At 37.9% G+C, this 15,458-nt stretch overlaps 1 protein-coding gene across 3 annotated transcripts in view; it reads left to right on the plus strand.

Annotated features, from left to right (window-relative positions):
- The window catches only part of SLC35F3 (solute carrier family 35 member F3), a 631,678-nt gene that overhangs the window by 576,638 nt on the left and 39,582 nt on the right, over nt 1-15,458 (plus strand). For 2 of the 3 annotated variants that reach the window (XM_056113593.1, XM_056113594.1), the window contains one exon: nt 985-2,459. In XM_056113593.1, the coding sequence (XP_055969568.1) occupies nt 985-1,220 (236 nt within the window). In that variant the 3' untranslated portion in view covers nt 1,221-2,459. Of the gene's footprint in view, nt 1-984; nt 2,460-15,458 lie in introns of those variants that run through there. The other variant, XR_008792318.1, reaches the window with a different exon arrangement.

Raw genomic sequence — 15,458 nt, forward strand, 5'->3', positions numbered from 1 at the left:
AACAAAATTATTGTTTCTCAGAGCTCATGGAATTGTTGTTTACACTATGCTATAGGTCATTCACTATTGTTCTAGACATAATGCTATTGCCAATCTCTAACTCAAATGTGACACACATGTAGTGAGCATATGATGCAGACATATTTGCTGGGCACAGAGTTTCCACAAAGCTTCAATTTTTTTTTAACTTTTTGGGTCACAGCCAGCGATGCTCAGGGGTTATTCCTGGTTCTGCCTTGGGAATTACTCCTGGTGGTGCTCAGGGACCATATGGGATGCCAGGGATCAAACCAGGGTCGGCCGCATGCAACACAAACACCTCCACACTGGACTATCATTCAGGCCCCAAAGCATAAATTTTTAACAAGTGCAATATCTGCAAAGTATAATAAAACAACAATCAAAAAGCCAGTACACATTCAAATATATTATGAAGTGATTCTTCATATTACAAAGAGACCCTCTATAAAACTTTTAAAGTTCCAAAATATAAAGAAAACAGTCATATTTTCATGATACTACTATGCAAAAGTGACCACAATTAAACTTTGGTGTGTCCTTATATGGCACATATATTTACATATCGATGTGTGCATTGTCTATATATATGTATACATACATATATATATATACATATATATGTTTGTGTGCATATATCTAGATAGTCCCTTTTTAATTTATGTCAGACAGATAACAGATATCAGTATTAAGGTTCCAGATGAGTTTAGAAAAATGAAAAACATGTAAATAGCAAGGCCTTATCCCAGAGAGGTTTTCTAAAGTTAAGGATGATTTAACTCTAGGCAAGCCCTACTCTTCTGGAACAAATCTAAGCTGATGAGGATTCTGAGGCAAAGCAGGACCAGATCTCCTATCTGGCAGAAAAGGGTGCTAAAGGTCTGGGTCCTTTACCTAGAAGGAGCCTAAGTGCAGTGCTCAGGTCTGAATTGCCGGTGAGTAATCCAAGCTCTCTATCTCATGCAGTGGTAGATCATTACACCAGTAAAATTGTCTTCAACGGAGTCCGAGTCATCGCCATCATCATCATCGGCCTGGGCTTCCTCCTCTTGCTCTTGCCTGAGGAGTGGGATGTCTGGTTGATTAAGCTGCTCACACGCCTCAAAGTGAGGAAGAAGGAGGAGACAGCTGAGGGCAGCACAGACGTGGGCTCAGGACCTCAGAACAAGAACAGAAGAGCCCGCCCTTCCTTTGCCCGCTGAGGGCCCACTCTCTAGAACTCTGGTGAACACTCCTGATCAAAGATTTAGAGGTCTATTCCTGCCAGGGGAAGCCTCAGTTCGATAAGGTGTACATACTTGTACAGTTCTGGTAATCTGCGGTAAGTTACACGGTATTTATTGGCATGTCCAACTTGCTTGCACTTTTTTCACATCAGACCTTTCACTTAAGGGTACCAATTCCGAACGAAAGAGGAAAAGAAGAACCGCTCAGCTCTTTTCAAATGAATGTAAAGCAGGTTAAAATTATCCATGATGCATAGAGTGTTTTGGATGACAGACATTCTTGACAAGGCAGGACAAATGTTTTGAATCTTAGAAACTGAAAATTATATTGCACACTGTGATTATTTCTCAGCTATGGTAGGTCATATTTTGTTTTTATACCAGAGCTGTACTCTTAATTTTATGGAATTTCACTGAACCAAAAGATAAGTAGGTTAATTTGGAGGGAGAATGGATGGGATGTGAAGAGGTGAAACAAAAAGGAATAACGGACATCAAAAATCGTCTGCTATGACTAATCTGGGGTTGATCCGTGGAAGAGGACAGGCCTGATCCAGGCACTGAGGGGAAAGAGAAGTCGAGCCCCAGTCAGTTTGTTCTTACATGTTTTTCTGTGTAAGATCATGGAAGAGAAATTACAGTGCCTTCTACAGATTTTTGTCTTTACCTATGTGAAGCGAGGTGACATTGTAAGTCACTGGCGCCGTCTTATAATTTAGATGTAGAAATATTTAGAAACAAATAAAATTATATGTGTGTATGTACAAAAATGACAAAGCTAATGACCAGTATAGCAGAACATGGTTTATGATATGCAATCTGCATAGAAGGTAGACTACACAGGAGGTGAATGGCTGGTTGCTTTTACTTAATGACTAAGAAGGGGCAATTATTTACTGAATCTGTAAACCTTTTTATGAAACTTTTAAAGCAACAGGCTGTTTACTTACACCCTTTAGGTCTGCCAGAAAATTCTATCTGTGATAGATCTGTAAAGAGGGATAAGGGGGGTAGAGTTTACTATTTTTGAAGTTTACATTGTTACATAAGAAATGGAAATATTATTTTGAAATGTGTCAAAATCCAACCGGTGCGCTCTGTAACCATGGAATCTTTTGTTTCATAGGGCAAAGGGGCACTCATGACCTGAACTTTTTAGCAAATTATTATTCTCAGTTTCCATTACCTGTTTGCCCAAACAGATTAATAAAGTTTTAAAAAGCAGTTGGCAGTGTCTTAATGACTGCTTTGTTAATTCCCCCACTGCACTTATTTGCCTTCTTCCCCAACCTGACAAGCTCATGGCAATTCCCACCTTCCTACAACTTTACACCTACCCAACCTCATTAAGGGAACATTGTCTGTGAGGTCAGGTGGGTTGTTTTGCATTTTGCATTCATTTGTAAAAGTTAACTTCCTTTCAGTAAGCTTGGAGACCATGTTTCCCTCCCTCTTTCCCCCTTTTCCTCTAGATGCCTTCCCTCTGCTCGAATCTGGGTATTCCTTCTGTCTTCCTTTCTTATTCCTCTTTTATTCTCTACTCAGCTGATGCTGAACACATAGCTCCTCAAAGAAGCACTCTAGTCCCTAAATGACAATTTTTCAGCTCAACTTCCCACTGAACTATTTCCTTGGGGACTGACTAATTTGAGTTCGAGAGAGAATTTAATATTCCAGGCTTTGATAATATGCACATCACTGTTCCAGCATCTATGGTCAGGATCATGTTATCTGATGATGTCTCTCGTGATACTGCTACAAAGAGCTGGGTTTTCTAAGACAGAATGAGAGCAGAGAGAAGATTAAGAGACATTTTTAAAAAAAGACACTCCTCCTGCCACCACAATTATAGTATCTATGCACCATACACACTTGATCTGTGGAAGTACTCCCTGAAGTATCTATCAAAAGCAAAAAGCATTCTTTTCAATGAGTCTGTTGTGTCCTACAATGGGGGGGATTCCCTAACCCCTTCTGGAACCTGAACTAGACATTTCTACTATTTTATCTTAATCTCCAGACCCTTCCAGTTATCCCTGGAAGCCAAAAAAAGATTGCCTTTGTAAATTACAATAAGAAAAAATAGGAAAACACTAAATGCAACAGTAACATTTTTCCCATTGGGCATAAAACTGATGAAATCAACAAAAATAAAAGTAAAAACTCTATGAAGTATTTGTTAATAGTGCTGATGTACAATAGTACTAATGTGCAACAGCCAAGGGTGAAAACAACTAAGGTGTTCATCAGTAGATGGATGGGGAATACACAATGGACCTTTCCATCTTTAAAAAGAAATTTTCATTCATCCCGCATCAGGGAAACACTTTGAATACACTTATGCCAATGAAATAAGCAAGTTGCAATAAGGAAAAAGCAAATCATTCCAATTACAAGTTTCTTACAATAATAATCTCCATAGAGATAGAAAGAGAAATGATAGTTACTGGTGATAGGAATGAGGAGTTGTTGTCCAGTGTACATGAGTTTCAATTTTATAGGATTAAAAATGTCTATAAAACAAAAGAACAAAGTTTCAGATTATGATAATTACTGAAAAAAAACACAATAAATTTACTTAAATTTGCTAAACTGTGTCCTTAAAATGAGAAATTTTAATGTTTGTTATTGTGGTAACTGGGAACAAGTGGGCATAAACTAACCAGTCAACCTTCTTTGCTACCAATCAAGGATTTTTCTAACCCACATCTGCTATTCAGGCCTACCCTGATTTCTTTTCCAGAGCCATCCAAAACAAAGAGAATCAAAGAGAGATCATGGTCAGAATCCTACTACCTTGAAGAACTGGTGTTTTTCCAAATCTAGTTTAGGATATGTAACAATTATCATATATTTTTAACTGTGATTTTTCCCTAAAATTAGAAAATTAGGTTAAGAATTAGATCTGTTTTTAAAATTAGAACAGAGGGTTGAAAAATTCTGTAGACTTTTCTAGAATTCTATGAATTGTGTATTTCAAATGGGTGACCTTATGGAATGTGAAGTATATCTTAGTACTCCTATTTAATAAATAGGTGACACATGAAATTATTTAAATTCTTTAACTGATTCCTATTTAAAATAGCATCTTGCTATTGCTGTCTAAAGAATGAATTTTCTATCTTAGACTCACTCTAAGGCCAGTGGCAGAAGAGATTTGAACTGTACTTGGCTAGGGGCAGCCCTCCTAGCACTCTTTTCTGTGAACTGAGAAATACCAACTCCAAGGAACAATCCAGAAAGGTTACATTCATCAGTCAGTGCCCAAGGTTCTGGCTGTGTTTCAGTATTCCTTCCACCAAGTGGAGTTCCATGGCCCCTGCCTTTTTCCAAACAGATCCTTCAAACTCCCACAGTCCCAAAGAGTCATCAAAATAAATAAGTTCTTTTGCTTAAGAAGACAAGATGGGGGCTGGAGCGATAGCACAGCAGGCAGGGCATTTGCCTTGCATACAGCCAACTCGGGTTCAATTCCCAGCATCCCATATGGTTCCCTGAGCACCGCCAGTAGTAATTCCTGAGTGCAGAGCCAGGACTAACCCCCTGTGCATAGCCAGGTGTGACCCAAAAAGAGGAGAAGAAGAAGAAGAAGAAGAAGAAGAAGAAGAAGAAGAAGAAGAAGAAGAAGAAGAAGAAGAAGAAGAAGAAGAAGAAGAGGAGGAGGAGGAGGAGGAGGAGGAGGAGGAGGAGGAGGAGGAGGAGGAGGAGGAGGAGGAGGAGGAGGAGGAGGAGGAGGAGGAGGAGGAGGAGGAGGAGGAGGAGGAGGAGGAGGAGGAGGAGAAGAAGAAGAAGAAGAAGAAGAAGAAGAAGAAGAAGAAGAAGAAGAAGAAGAAAAGATGTCCTATCTGTTGCTTGATCCCAAGAACTCTAACTTGCAAGTGGGAGAAAACAGGAATATTCAAAGGAAAGTTGAACTTTTATTTATTTGGGACTGTATTTGTTTTCACTTAATCTGTTCCATTTCTTAAAAGTGAACTCATTAAGGCCTACCAGGACAAGAATGAGGGATAAGTGCATCATACTTATATGATAAAGGGATTAAAAAGTTCTTCACAGTGCATTAAATCTTTTTTAATTTTGGACATTTTTCTTGACATAGTTTTTTAGGTATTCAACATGAATTCTTAAGAAATACTTTTTTTAAGTTAAAATAGTGTAAATTTCATTTCAAGAAAATTGGGCAAAAATAGTTACTTACCATATAATATGATATTTTTTGTTATTGTAATGTAATGTACTGTGATTGAAAATTATAACAAATTGTAATTTTCTTTTCTTATTATAAAAATATGTTGCCTGTAGAAAAGGTAGACATACCCATAAACACACAATGTGCAATAATAGCTGCAATTTTACTAGTAGCAGTAGTGGCAGAAGTGGCAATAGCCTTTGAGCTTTGCCATGGGCACTTTTTCTCTGACAATGACAAGACAGACATAGAAACCTAAGTGAATCTGCTTAGGTTTTCAACAGTTTTTATATTTTCATAAAGAAGACTTTAAAGTAGCACTGTAGCACAGCCCTCCCGTCATTCACCGATTTGTTCAAGCGGGCCCAGTAACATCTCCATTGTGAGACTTGTTGTTACTGTGTTTGGCATATCCAGGCTTTGCCATGTGGACGAGATTCTCTCTGTAGCTTGCTGGGCTCTTCGAGAGGGACAGAGGAATGAACCCGACTTGGTAGGGCCGGCCGCCTGCAAGGCAAATGCCCTACCGCTGTGCTATCGCTCTCTGGTTAATTCCAATAACTCTAAAGTAGGAAGAAACAAATTATAATGAACTTCCCATCTTTTTCTCTAGGGTTGCCTTGAATATTTGGGGATAGTGGGGGTCTATTGCGCTATATAAATTTCAGCAATTACTAGATTTGATCTTTTTAAAATGTCACAGGGATTTTTATAGGAGCTTCATTGAATCTGTATAATGATTTGGATAAGATTGTCTTTTTGGTAATATTAATCCTCTAATAATCAGGAGATGTTTCCATTTCCTCATCTGCTTTTTTATTTTAGTGGTGATTTATAGTTTTGTTTGTTTTTTAATAAATATTTCACCACTTTTTTAAAGCTGGTTCCAGGTATTTAATTTCTAAGCACAATTGTGAATGGGATGTTTTTTAATTTCTCTTTATTCTATTTCTCAATGTAGAAAATGAAAATTTAGAAAAACCATCCATTTCTGTGCAGCCTGCCACTTTACAAGTCTATTTTTTCTAGAAGCTTTTTGTTGAAGTCTTTCCTGGATTTCTTTTTGTTGGATCTCTTGCCTGACCTTAGAGGGAAGGTTTTCAGTTTTTCACCATTGAGTATGATGTTTGATCTTATGATAAATGACTTTAACTATGTTGAGCAAAGCTCATTCAACCATTTTATTGAACTTTTTTGTCATGAATAAGTGTTGGATCTTGTCAAATGTTTTCTCTGTTTCTACTGATATGATTATATGATTTTTTTACTTTCCTTTGTATTAATGTGGTTTATTACATTGATTGACTTGTTTATATTAAACCAGCCTTGCATCCCAGGATTAATCCTAATTGTTCATAGTTCTTTTTGATGTATTCATTTGATTATATTCTTTTGATATATTCTTGGATTTTGTTGAGGATCTTTGCATCTCTGTCCACCAGGGATAAAGGTCTATAGTTTTTCCTTTTTGTGATAATCTGTCTGGTTTGGGTATCAGAGTAATGTTTGCCTCATAGAAAATATTTAGGATTCCTGCTCTTCAACTGTCTGAAAGAAACTGAAAGGGATTGGGAGTAGGTCTTTAAAGTTTGGAAGAACTCACTAGCAAACCCTTGTGGACCTAGGGTGTTTTTTTTTGAGAGAGAGACTTGATTGCCACTTCAATTGCCTTAATAATAATAGATCTGTTCAGGTGCTCTGTTTCCTCTAGATTCAACTTTGAAGTTCAAAAATACATCCATTTCTTCTAAGTTCTCAACTTTCATGGCATAAAAAATTTCAAATAATTCATGATGTATCACAGTTATTGAGAGTGCTTTCACAGAAATATTTATCATGCATTCGTCTGTTACCACCATCTGGAAAGGACTTTGATCCTTCAGATTTGTTATAAGAATATGCTGAGTTATAGGCAGTTATACTCAAAGAATGACTCAGTTTTTCAAAACTTTAATGAGATAGTAATGGAGGATTCCTTCCAACTTCTTGAAGGAGGAATTCCTTAAGGGGAGAAAATCCCTAGCAAAGTTCTTGAATATAAAATGAGGTGGAAGAAAATGGAGTCTGGGATGAATCAGACCCAGAATTCTGGAAACTTTATCTATTGCAAGATCTGGAGCCTGCATTCTCCCACTTACTTTCATCCAGAGAAGTTTGATAAAACCTTTTAACTGCTCACTTTTCTACATCTCATTTTTCTCTATCTTTTGTTAGAAACACTAGTTTTTCTGGTTACACTGCAGCCCCCAATCACAGATTTTGAGTCTCTTCCAGGAGGGGGAAAGAACTTTCTAGAACAAGGAACTTAAGAGTATTGATAAAACAAGATTAAAGGGAAAGTTCCCATAATTGTAGGACATAGTAGTGAGATAAACAAGTTCTGGAAAAAAAAAGTCATCATGAAAAAGGGATTGCATAAGTAACTGATAGTCTCTGATGATGGTTGTCACCATCCACAGTGGCCACTACGTGAGCCTCCTGGATTCTGAGCATCTAGCACAGGCAATTACAAACTTTACCTGATATCCCTCTAGCAGAGAAAAGTGTTCTCTAAAATAAGAGTCATCTCTCACCTGGTGTGATTGCTCAGGTTAAGCAAGGACCAGAATTCTAGAACTAGAAAGAAGAAGAAAAGAGGATGAGAAGTAAAAGAGAAAAGGGAAAAACATACAGGGAGGCAGTTGAACAAGGTAGTGAGAGAATGGTCTAGCAAGAAGAGAGGAAGATCTAAGAGAGATAACTTAGCAGGAGGGTCAAAAGAATAAAGGATAACACTGGTCATTCCAGGGAAGTGGATAGAGAAAGAACCTGAAAGAGATGCTTTGCACTGGGGAGGGAAGTGAATATATAAAGGTGTGAAGCAAGTCATTAGGGTTGTAGAAGAGGGTGAAGGATGAAAAAAAAAAGAGGAGATAAAAGCCAGAGAAAAGATTGGGAAATTCAAGGGAGCTCTTTGGGTTATTTTTCTAAAAGCTTCTGCCTCGCTTCATTCTTCATGAAAATGAAAAACTGAGCATAAGCTCAGCCCATGATTAGTTTATTTCAACTGGCCTCTGACATCAACCCATGATTGAAATGCCACTATGACTCACACATTCTACTTTTCTGTGGGAAATTCAGTAGTTCTATGATCGGTCAAATTTATTTCTTTTTCCTTCTCTTCCCTTTGTTGAGATTGCTATTATTATTACAAGAGGTTGAATACATGTTTGCTTGTGATGCTGACACATTTGGTCGAGATCCTTGCTGGAAAGTAGCCTGTTCAGTTGTGGTCTCACACATGAATATGTCTTCTGCATTTATGCAATTAAAAGCCAGTTGAGCTAACATATTTTAATTGATATTTCATAGAAAATATGGATTTCTTATTTATCTTGAGTGTCTTATTGAAAGAAGACTCCATAAAAATTAGGACTGCATTTTATAGCAAAATCAGCTGCACTGTGGTTGTGGGTGTACCTTTCACAACCCATTCATCAGGATGCATACAAATTTTTACTTGTCTTTTCTTATTTGCATCATTTTCCTGGATTCTGTGGATCTTTGAGATTATCAATAATCCTATGTAGAATTTGGTATAGCACAAGAAGGTATATCATAAGATACAAATGGAAGAGTACATTTGTACATACATTTGTACATGCAAACAAAAAATGTGTTTGTAGGCAAACATGCATTTTCCTACATGTGTATGCATGTAGGCAAATATATAAACTACACAAAGTATGTGTCAATTGTTATCTATAAAGGTAAAGGTAAAGGTAAAGGCCCTCCCGTTGATCGTCGATTTGCTCGAGCAGGCCCAGTAACGTCTCCATTGGAGACTTTGTTGTTACTGTGTCTGGCATATCGAATACTCTCGGTAGCTTGCCGGGCTCTCTGAGAGGGGCGGAGGAATTGAACTCGGGTCGGCCATGTTGGCCGCGTGTAAGGCGAAAAGATAAATATGGTGAGATACATAGGGCTCAAATCATGAATTTCAAATATCGTATTGATCCATCCCCATCCCTAATAAAGCTAGTATATGTCAAATACCTCATTTAGGAAATGTCCCTTCTTCAAGAAACGCTCTGTTGGAAATCTAGGAGGGATCAAGCAGCAGACGTCTGTCTAAATATTTTTCCAAGAGCAGAACCAGAGCCTGTGGGCAGGCTATTCCTAGAATCCCAGTTGAGTGTTTTACATGGGTTGAATAGCTCATACAAGCTAATGGAGAGTGGAATGCTTTCAATACAGAGCTCTGACAAGCTAGCAACACAAACAGAATCCATAATGAGCACATTTCAGTTCCCTGGCCAAAGGAGGAAATAAAAATGTTTCTCGTTTATTAAAATGCTGTGATTTACAAAGTTACGCATGATGATTTGTTACAGGCATTCAATATTCCAACACTAATCCCACCACCACTGTCACCTCTGTCTCCATTTTCTCAACTACCTCTCAAGCCTGCCCCATAGCAGACCCACAATAATTAATTTTATATTGCTTGTTCCATTAAGTGGCTGGTGGAATGATCAAAAAATTATTTCTGTGAAAAAAATGTGAAAATTGTTCCATCTCACCATGGGGACACTAAGTTCTTCTCTTAGTGAACTAAGTTCTTGTCTTAGTGAACTTTTACTAAACTGTTGGTGCAAGTAAGCCAAAACATGTTAATGTTTTGTTAGTGGACATTGGCTGACTTCTGCATTTAATCTGGTGTGCTACTACTGGGATGTCAGTGTTGTAGAGTTAGGACATATTGAACAACCATATCCGTGGCCTCAGGCTCCAGAAAACTTTAAAAAGTTTAAGTGGGCATGACTTCTGGTCTTTTGAAAGCATGGGTTGGTGAAGGGAAGTCACCCATCTCAATTCCGAGAAGGTCTGGAAGAGCCATGTAACTGGAGTTCGTGACAGATTAGGTTCTCTGTGGTGCTCAGTCTTGAGTTGGTGGGGCACAGCAAGAGGCATGATGAGGTTTGGGGTTCGGGAGTAGCTGCTGGGACTTTTGTTTGGGCAGGCACTGGTCTGCTGCTCCAGGACAAGATTGCCCAAGAAATCTCAATTAGGAATGGGTGCCTGAAAAATTTTTGCAGCTAGTTTACCTCTTTCAGGATTGATTTATAAGTCTCTGGAACAAGGCCAGTTGATGAGTTTACATGGTGGCAGTGGTGGTTTGTGGGTGTGGCTGCTTGTTTTTTTGGAAGTATGAGGAGGTGGGGGAAGGTAGCCTATTCTGGCTTGAGAATGCCTGGAGGGAAATAAATTTTTATGGTAACTCAGAAGTGTATATCATTCAAATGACTTTACTAACATATCATTAGTAATAGATGTTTTCAGAAAGAATCTTAAAACTCTTCTAAGATGTTGCTAGATTATCTTAAACTTCTTTTCTGAACAAGAAATCAATTAAAAAGACTTTGTGTATTCGAAAGAGAATGATAAAACTCTAGACATATACCTTATTACCTATACTTGTCTGCCATTCTCAGTATGAATGTGGGAATACTTCAAAACATCTAACACTAAAAATTAATGTATGGTGGTAAGTGAATACTTGCTTAACAATATACCAACATATATGTTTGGATATAGAGAAGGAGGAAGGAGCACAGGTTCTTACCTCCCGGATGAGACTTGTCTTCAAAAGAATATTGGGTAGCAGAGAGGCAGCACAAAGACTTTTCATACCAAGTATGCTTTTTGCTTCCTTAAAATATTGCAAAGAAATGATTCACCTTGTACTCACTACTGAATAGAGAGAACTACTACAAAATGTGTTCTCCTATTTTGTTGCATAAATAAAGTTCTCTTCATTTTCAAACTTGGTTTTACAGATAATATTTCTAGCTTATAGTTCTATCTATGGGTTTATGTAGGTGTATATTACTAAGGTTGGAAGCATATAGAAAAATCATGTTTTTTTACTAAATTAACTTTTATATATCACTTAATCACTTAACTTCCCGTTAGTCGTCGATTTGCTCGAGCAGGCGCCAGTAACGTCTCCATTTGTCCCTGTCGCATGCTAGTGTAGCCCAATGGCATCTGTTCGCTCTGGGACCATGAAGAGCCTCAAACCAATCGTTCATGATCTTGTTGGGTAACATTGCTTTGTCCTTCAAGAAGCTTAGGTTTTATCTGGTTACACCCACCACAGTGCTCCAGAGGCACTTCCACTTCCATTGTGTTTACATGTAAACATGTAAACAGTTTCCTATGCTCTCCTTCCTACCCAGTTAATCAGCTTTCCCCTTAATCAGACTTTGTTAGTTTGTAAGATCAGTTTCCCAGAAATCTATGATTTTATATGTATGAGTGAAATATTGCCTTTCTCCTCTCCTTATGCCTTACGAATAGTTTACCTTAAAGTAATATCCTTTTTGTATAGATACAGAAAGAACGTTGACATTATGCTTTGTAACTTAGGATTTGATTGGCCTTGAATATTATTCACTCCCGGGCATCTTTCTCGACTTAAGCCTCAGTTGCCCTTAGTTCCTAACACCCCAAAAGCAGGGTCCCGACGAGGGACTGAATGGACCCAGGGCAAGCAGTGAGCTACCCTGGCAGCGAAATGGGCCAGGCCAAAGTGCCACGATTCTTAACTATAAGTTAAGAGTTTGATCATAGACAAATGCTGTCATGATCCAAAGGTAACGACAAGACTAGGATCCTGCTAGGGGTGGGAAAGACTATCTGGCCTGAGCACTGCAGTCTGAGATCAAGATGGCCCTAGGAGAGCAATTCTATAAGTTTAAGATATTTCTTACTGTATCCATACAAAATGATTTATATTATATTCTTGTACGCTTGTCGGTCAAGGAGAGGAGAGGCACGCCCATGGAATTCTGCTCTAGGGTGGGTCCTCCTGCTAAGGAAGGATCTGTCCTAGGAGCGGTCTTCCCTGAGGCTAAGATTTCTACCCCTGTTGATCTCCACCCCTATTGATTGTGACCGTACCTATGTAATTGTTCCCCCAATTCCTCAGGAGAGAGGATTTAACTGTACTGTAGGAGTGAGACAGGGGCAGGAGAAGGAAGAAGAGAGTTCAGAGAGGATGAAGGGGAATGGAGAAGGAGAATGAAGTAGCTGGGGGAGGAAGAATGGGGGAGAGATAGAGAGACAGAGGAGAAGAGGAAAGAATCAGAATAAACTACGACTAATACCTACCAGCCTGGCCCTCGTTCCTTCCTCCGCCTGACCATCGCCATCGACCTCTCCGGGGTGGTAGAAGGGTGAGACTACCGAACGCGGGTGGTGGGAGAGATAGAGCCGCCGCCGTGTGGGTGCCGCGCCCCCAATTTGTGTGAGTTTACACAGATCTTGATGAAGAAGTCTGACCATCATTTAAAAAATCATTTAAAAAAATAAAAAAAATCATTTTTAATGATTTTTATATATGTACATATGTAATATTAATTGGTCTTGTAACATTCTCATGAGGTAGTTATCACAAAGGAAATGTCTATAATCAAACTCTGTTTCTCACTAAATCTATAATCCCATATTTACCCACCTTAGAAAATGAAACTTCACTCATTTAACTGCTCGATATAAAAACCTTAATAGCCACAAACAAGTTTTCAGAATATTTAGTTTCCTGAAAGTTAAGGCAATAAGCAAGAAGCACAAGAGGTTTTGAAAAATAGCTTAAGATACTCCTTTGCTAATGGAATCTCCTTTTAAAAGCGGGGAGAGGGAGAGATGGGGAAAAGATTGGAGGACACAAAATACCATCTTGTATATAGTGTAAATAAGTTACTAGATAGCTTCACCATATCCCTTCAGCCTATTACAGACTTCAAAGCTATGGAATAAAACATTGATTTGCAAAGTGAATATTCTAGATAAATTCAATTCAATTACTGTCTCAGGAGGTGAATATTTGATTCCTTCTGTAAGAGATCTCTACTTGTGAAAATGAAAAAGGAAGTAAGCTAATCTATTCTATCAACTTTATTTACCCCTGGTCTTCAATATTTAAGGATGTATGCTAGGTTCGTTCTATGACAAATTTTCAACAAAGGACTTTTACTGTAAATAATTAATAATGATTTTATTTGTGATTTGTGTTAGAAAAATATAACCAAAGCATTTTAACTAGCAGTATATTGTTCAAATATATTCAAGCACATAAAAAAATAAAAAAGGAAATAAGCTTATTTTCCATCAAGAAAGAGAAAATAAAAGACCTTTAGTGCTTCAGAGAATTCTGTGTTATATCAAGCAATGTTAATTAAACAGCCAGTTTTAATTAACTGCATGCTTTTAAGTAGCAGCCTAACAGTTTGCCTAGAATTTAATTATATAAATAATCATATGACCTAGACTTTACTGTCAATTTTTTTCAAGAACTAGCAAAAATTAAGTTTTTTAATTTATAGGAATTTTATTAAAAAAGGTAAAGGTAAAGGCCCTCCCGTTGATCGTCGATTTGCTCGAGTGGGCCCAGTAACGTCTCCATTGGAGACTTTGTTGTTACTGTGTCTGGCATATCCAATACTCTCGGTAGCTTGCCGGGCTCTCCGAGAGGGGCGGAGGAATCGAACTCGGGTCGGCCATGTTGGCCGCTTGTAAGGCGAACGCCCTACCCGCTGTGCTATCGATTATAATTTTTTATTAATGCAGGCACTTAACATACAGCCAATTTTCCCTTCCTTAGGTTAAAACACATTTTTATGCTTTTAAAAGCCTATTCATATTTCCTCTTAAAATTTTCTTAATTCTCTCCAGTATTGCTATATCTTAAATTTGTGGAACACACTTATTTTATGTAAATTTTTAAAACATATTTGTGTAGAATATTTATAATATCAATCCTTTTATTTGTATACCTTATAAAAAAGAAATACATTTTGAAGAAAAGAAAAATGTAGGTTTTGAAATTAGACTATTTTTCAAAATGATCCTATTAGTAAAAGCTTCCTATAGAATACTATATATGTCACAATTTGACCTTTTTATATTTTGATGTATTTATAGAAGCATCATAGAGAAGAGAAGCTCAAGTTTTATTATCTTTTTTTTAGAGTTTTACAATTGATAGAACTATTTTCGTGTATCTTACTCATATTTACAGATTAAGTACAACAATCTGTGAGAATCTAACTTGAGATTTTAAAAGATTAAATTTTAGAGAGACTAATGTGATCAAGGTTGAAAAGTTGGCACACAACAGATGAAAATCCATCCCCAGCACTCTTAGACATTTTCTCCATGCACTCTGACTCATTATTTGCCTCTCAAGTAGGGCAATACTCCTAACTAGAAATATTTCCTTAAAAGAAGTTCTAGACATGATCCTGTTTAAACAGAAGAAAATAAAATTACAAAAGGCACTCAGAAATATCTAGTTTTCCCCTTTTCCAGGAACTTAACAACTGGAAAGGAAGGAGAGAGAGGTTCTGTGCTGTGTCTATTCCTTCAAGAGTGAGTATTAGAATTGCTGGTGTTAAAATACAGTTTCTGGTACCAGAGAGATAGTCTAGAGGGTAAGGTGTTTGCCTTGCACATGACTTTCCCTGATTTAATCTCGAGCACCATACATGGACCCCGAGCTCCAACAGAAGTGACCTCTAATCACAGAGTTAGGAGTAATGCCTGAACACCACTATTTTTTTTTTCCCCTTTATTTTATTTTATTTTTTTTAAAGTTGTAGATTTACAATTTTTTGTGCTTTGGTTTCAATTATACAATGATCAGATACCCATCCCTCCACCAGTGCCCATTTTCCACCACCATGGATAATATCCCTCCCACCCCCATCCCCCCATCCCCCCGTCTCTGTGGCAGGGCAATCCCCTGTGTTCTCTCTCTCCTTTTGGGTGTTGTGGTCTGCAAAAGAGGCATTGAGTGGCAAACATGTTCAGTCCATAGTCTACTTTCGACATGCATCTCCCCTCCTGGGAGGATCCTCCAAACATCCTTTATTTGGTGCTCCCTTCTCTATCTGAATAGCCCTTTCCTCTAGGATACCCGGCTGGCCTCTAAGTTATGGAGTAATCCTCCTGGTGCTGATCTCAGCTATTCTTGGGTATTA

This window comes from Sorex fumeus, unplaced genomic scaffold (genome assembly GCF_029834395.1).
Source record: "Sorex fumeus unplaced genomic scaffold, SorFum_2.1 ptg000021l, whole genome shotgun sequence".
NCBI classification, from domain to species: Eukaryota; Metazoa; Chordata; class Mammalia; order Eulipotyphla; family Soricidae; genus Sorex; species Sorex fumeus.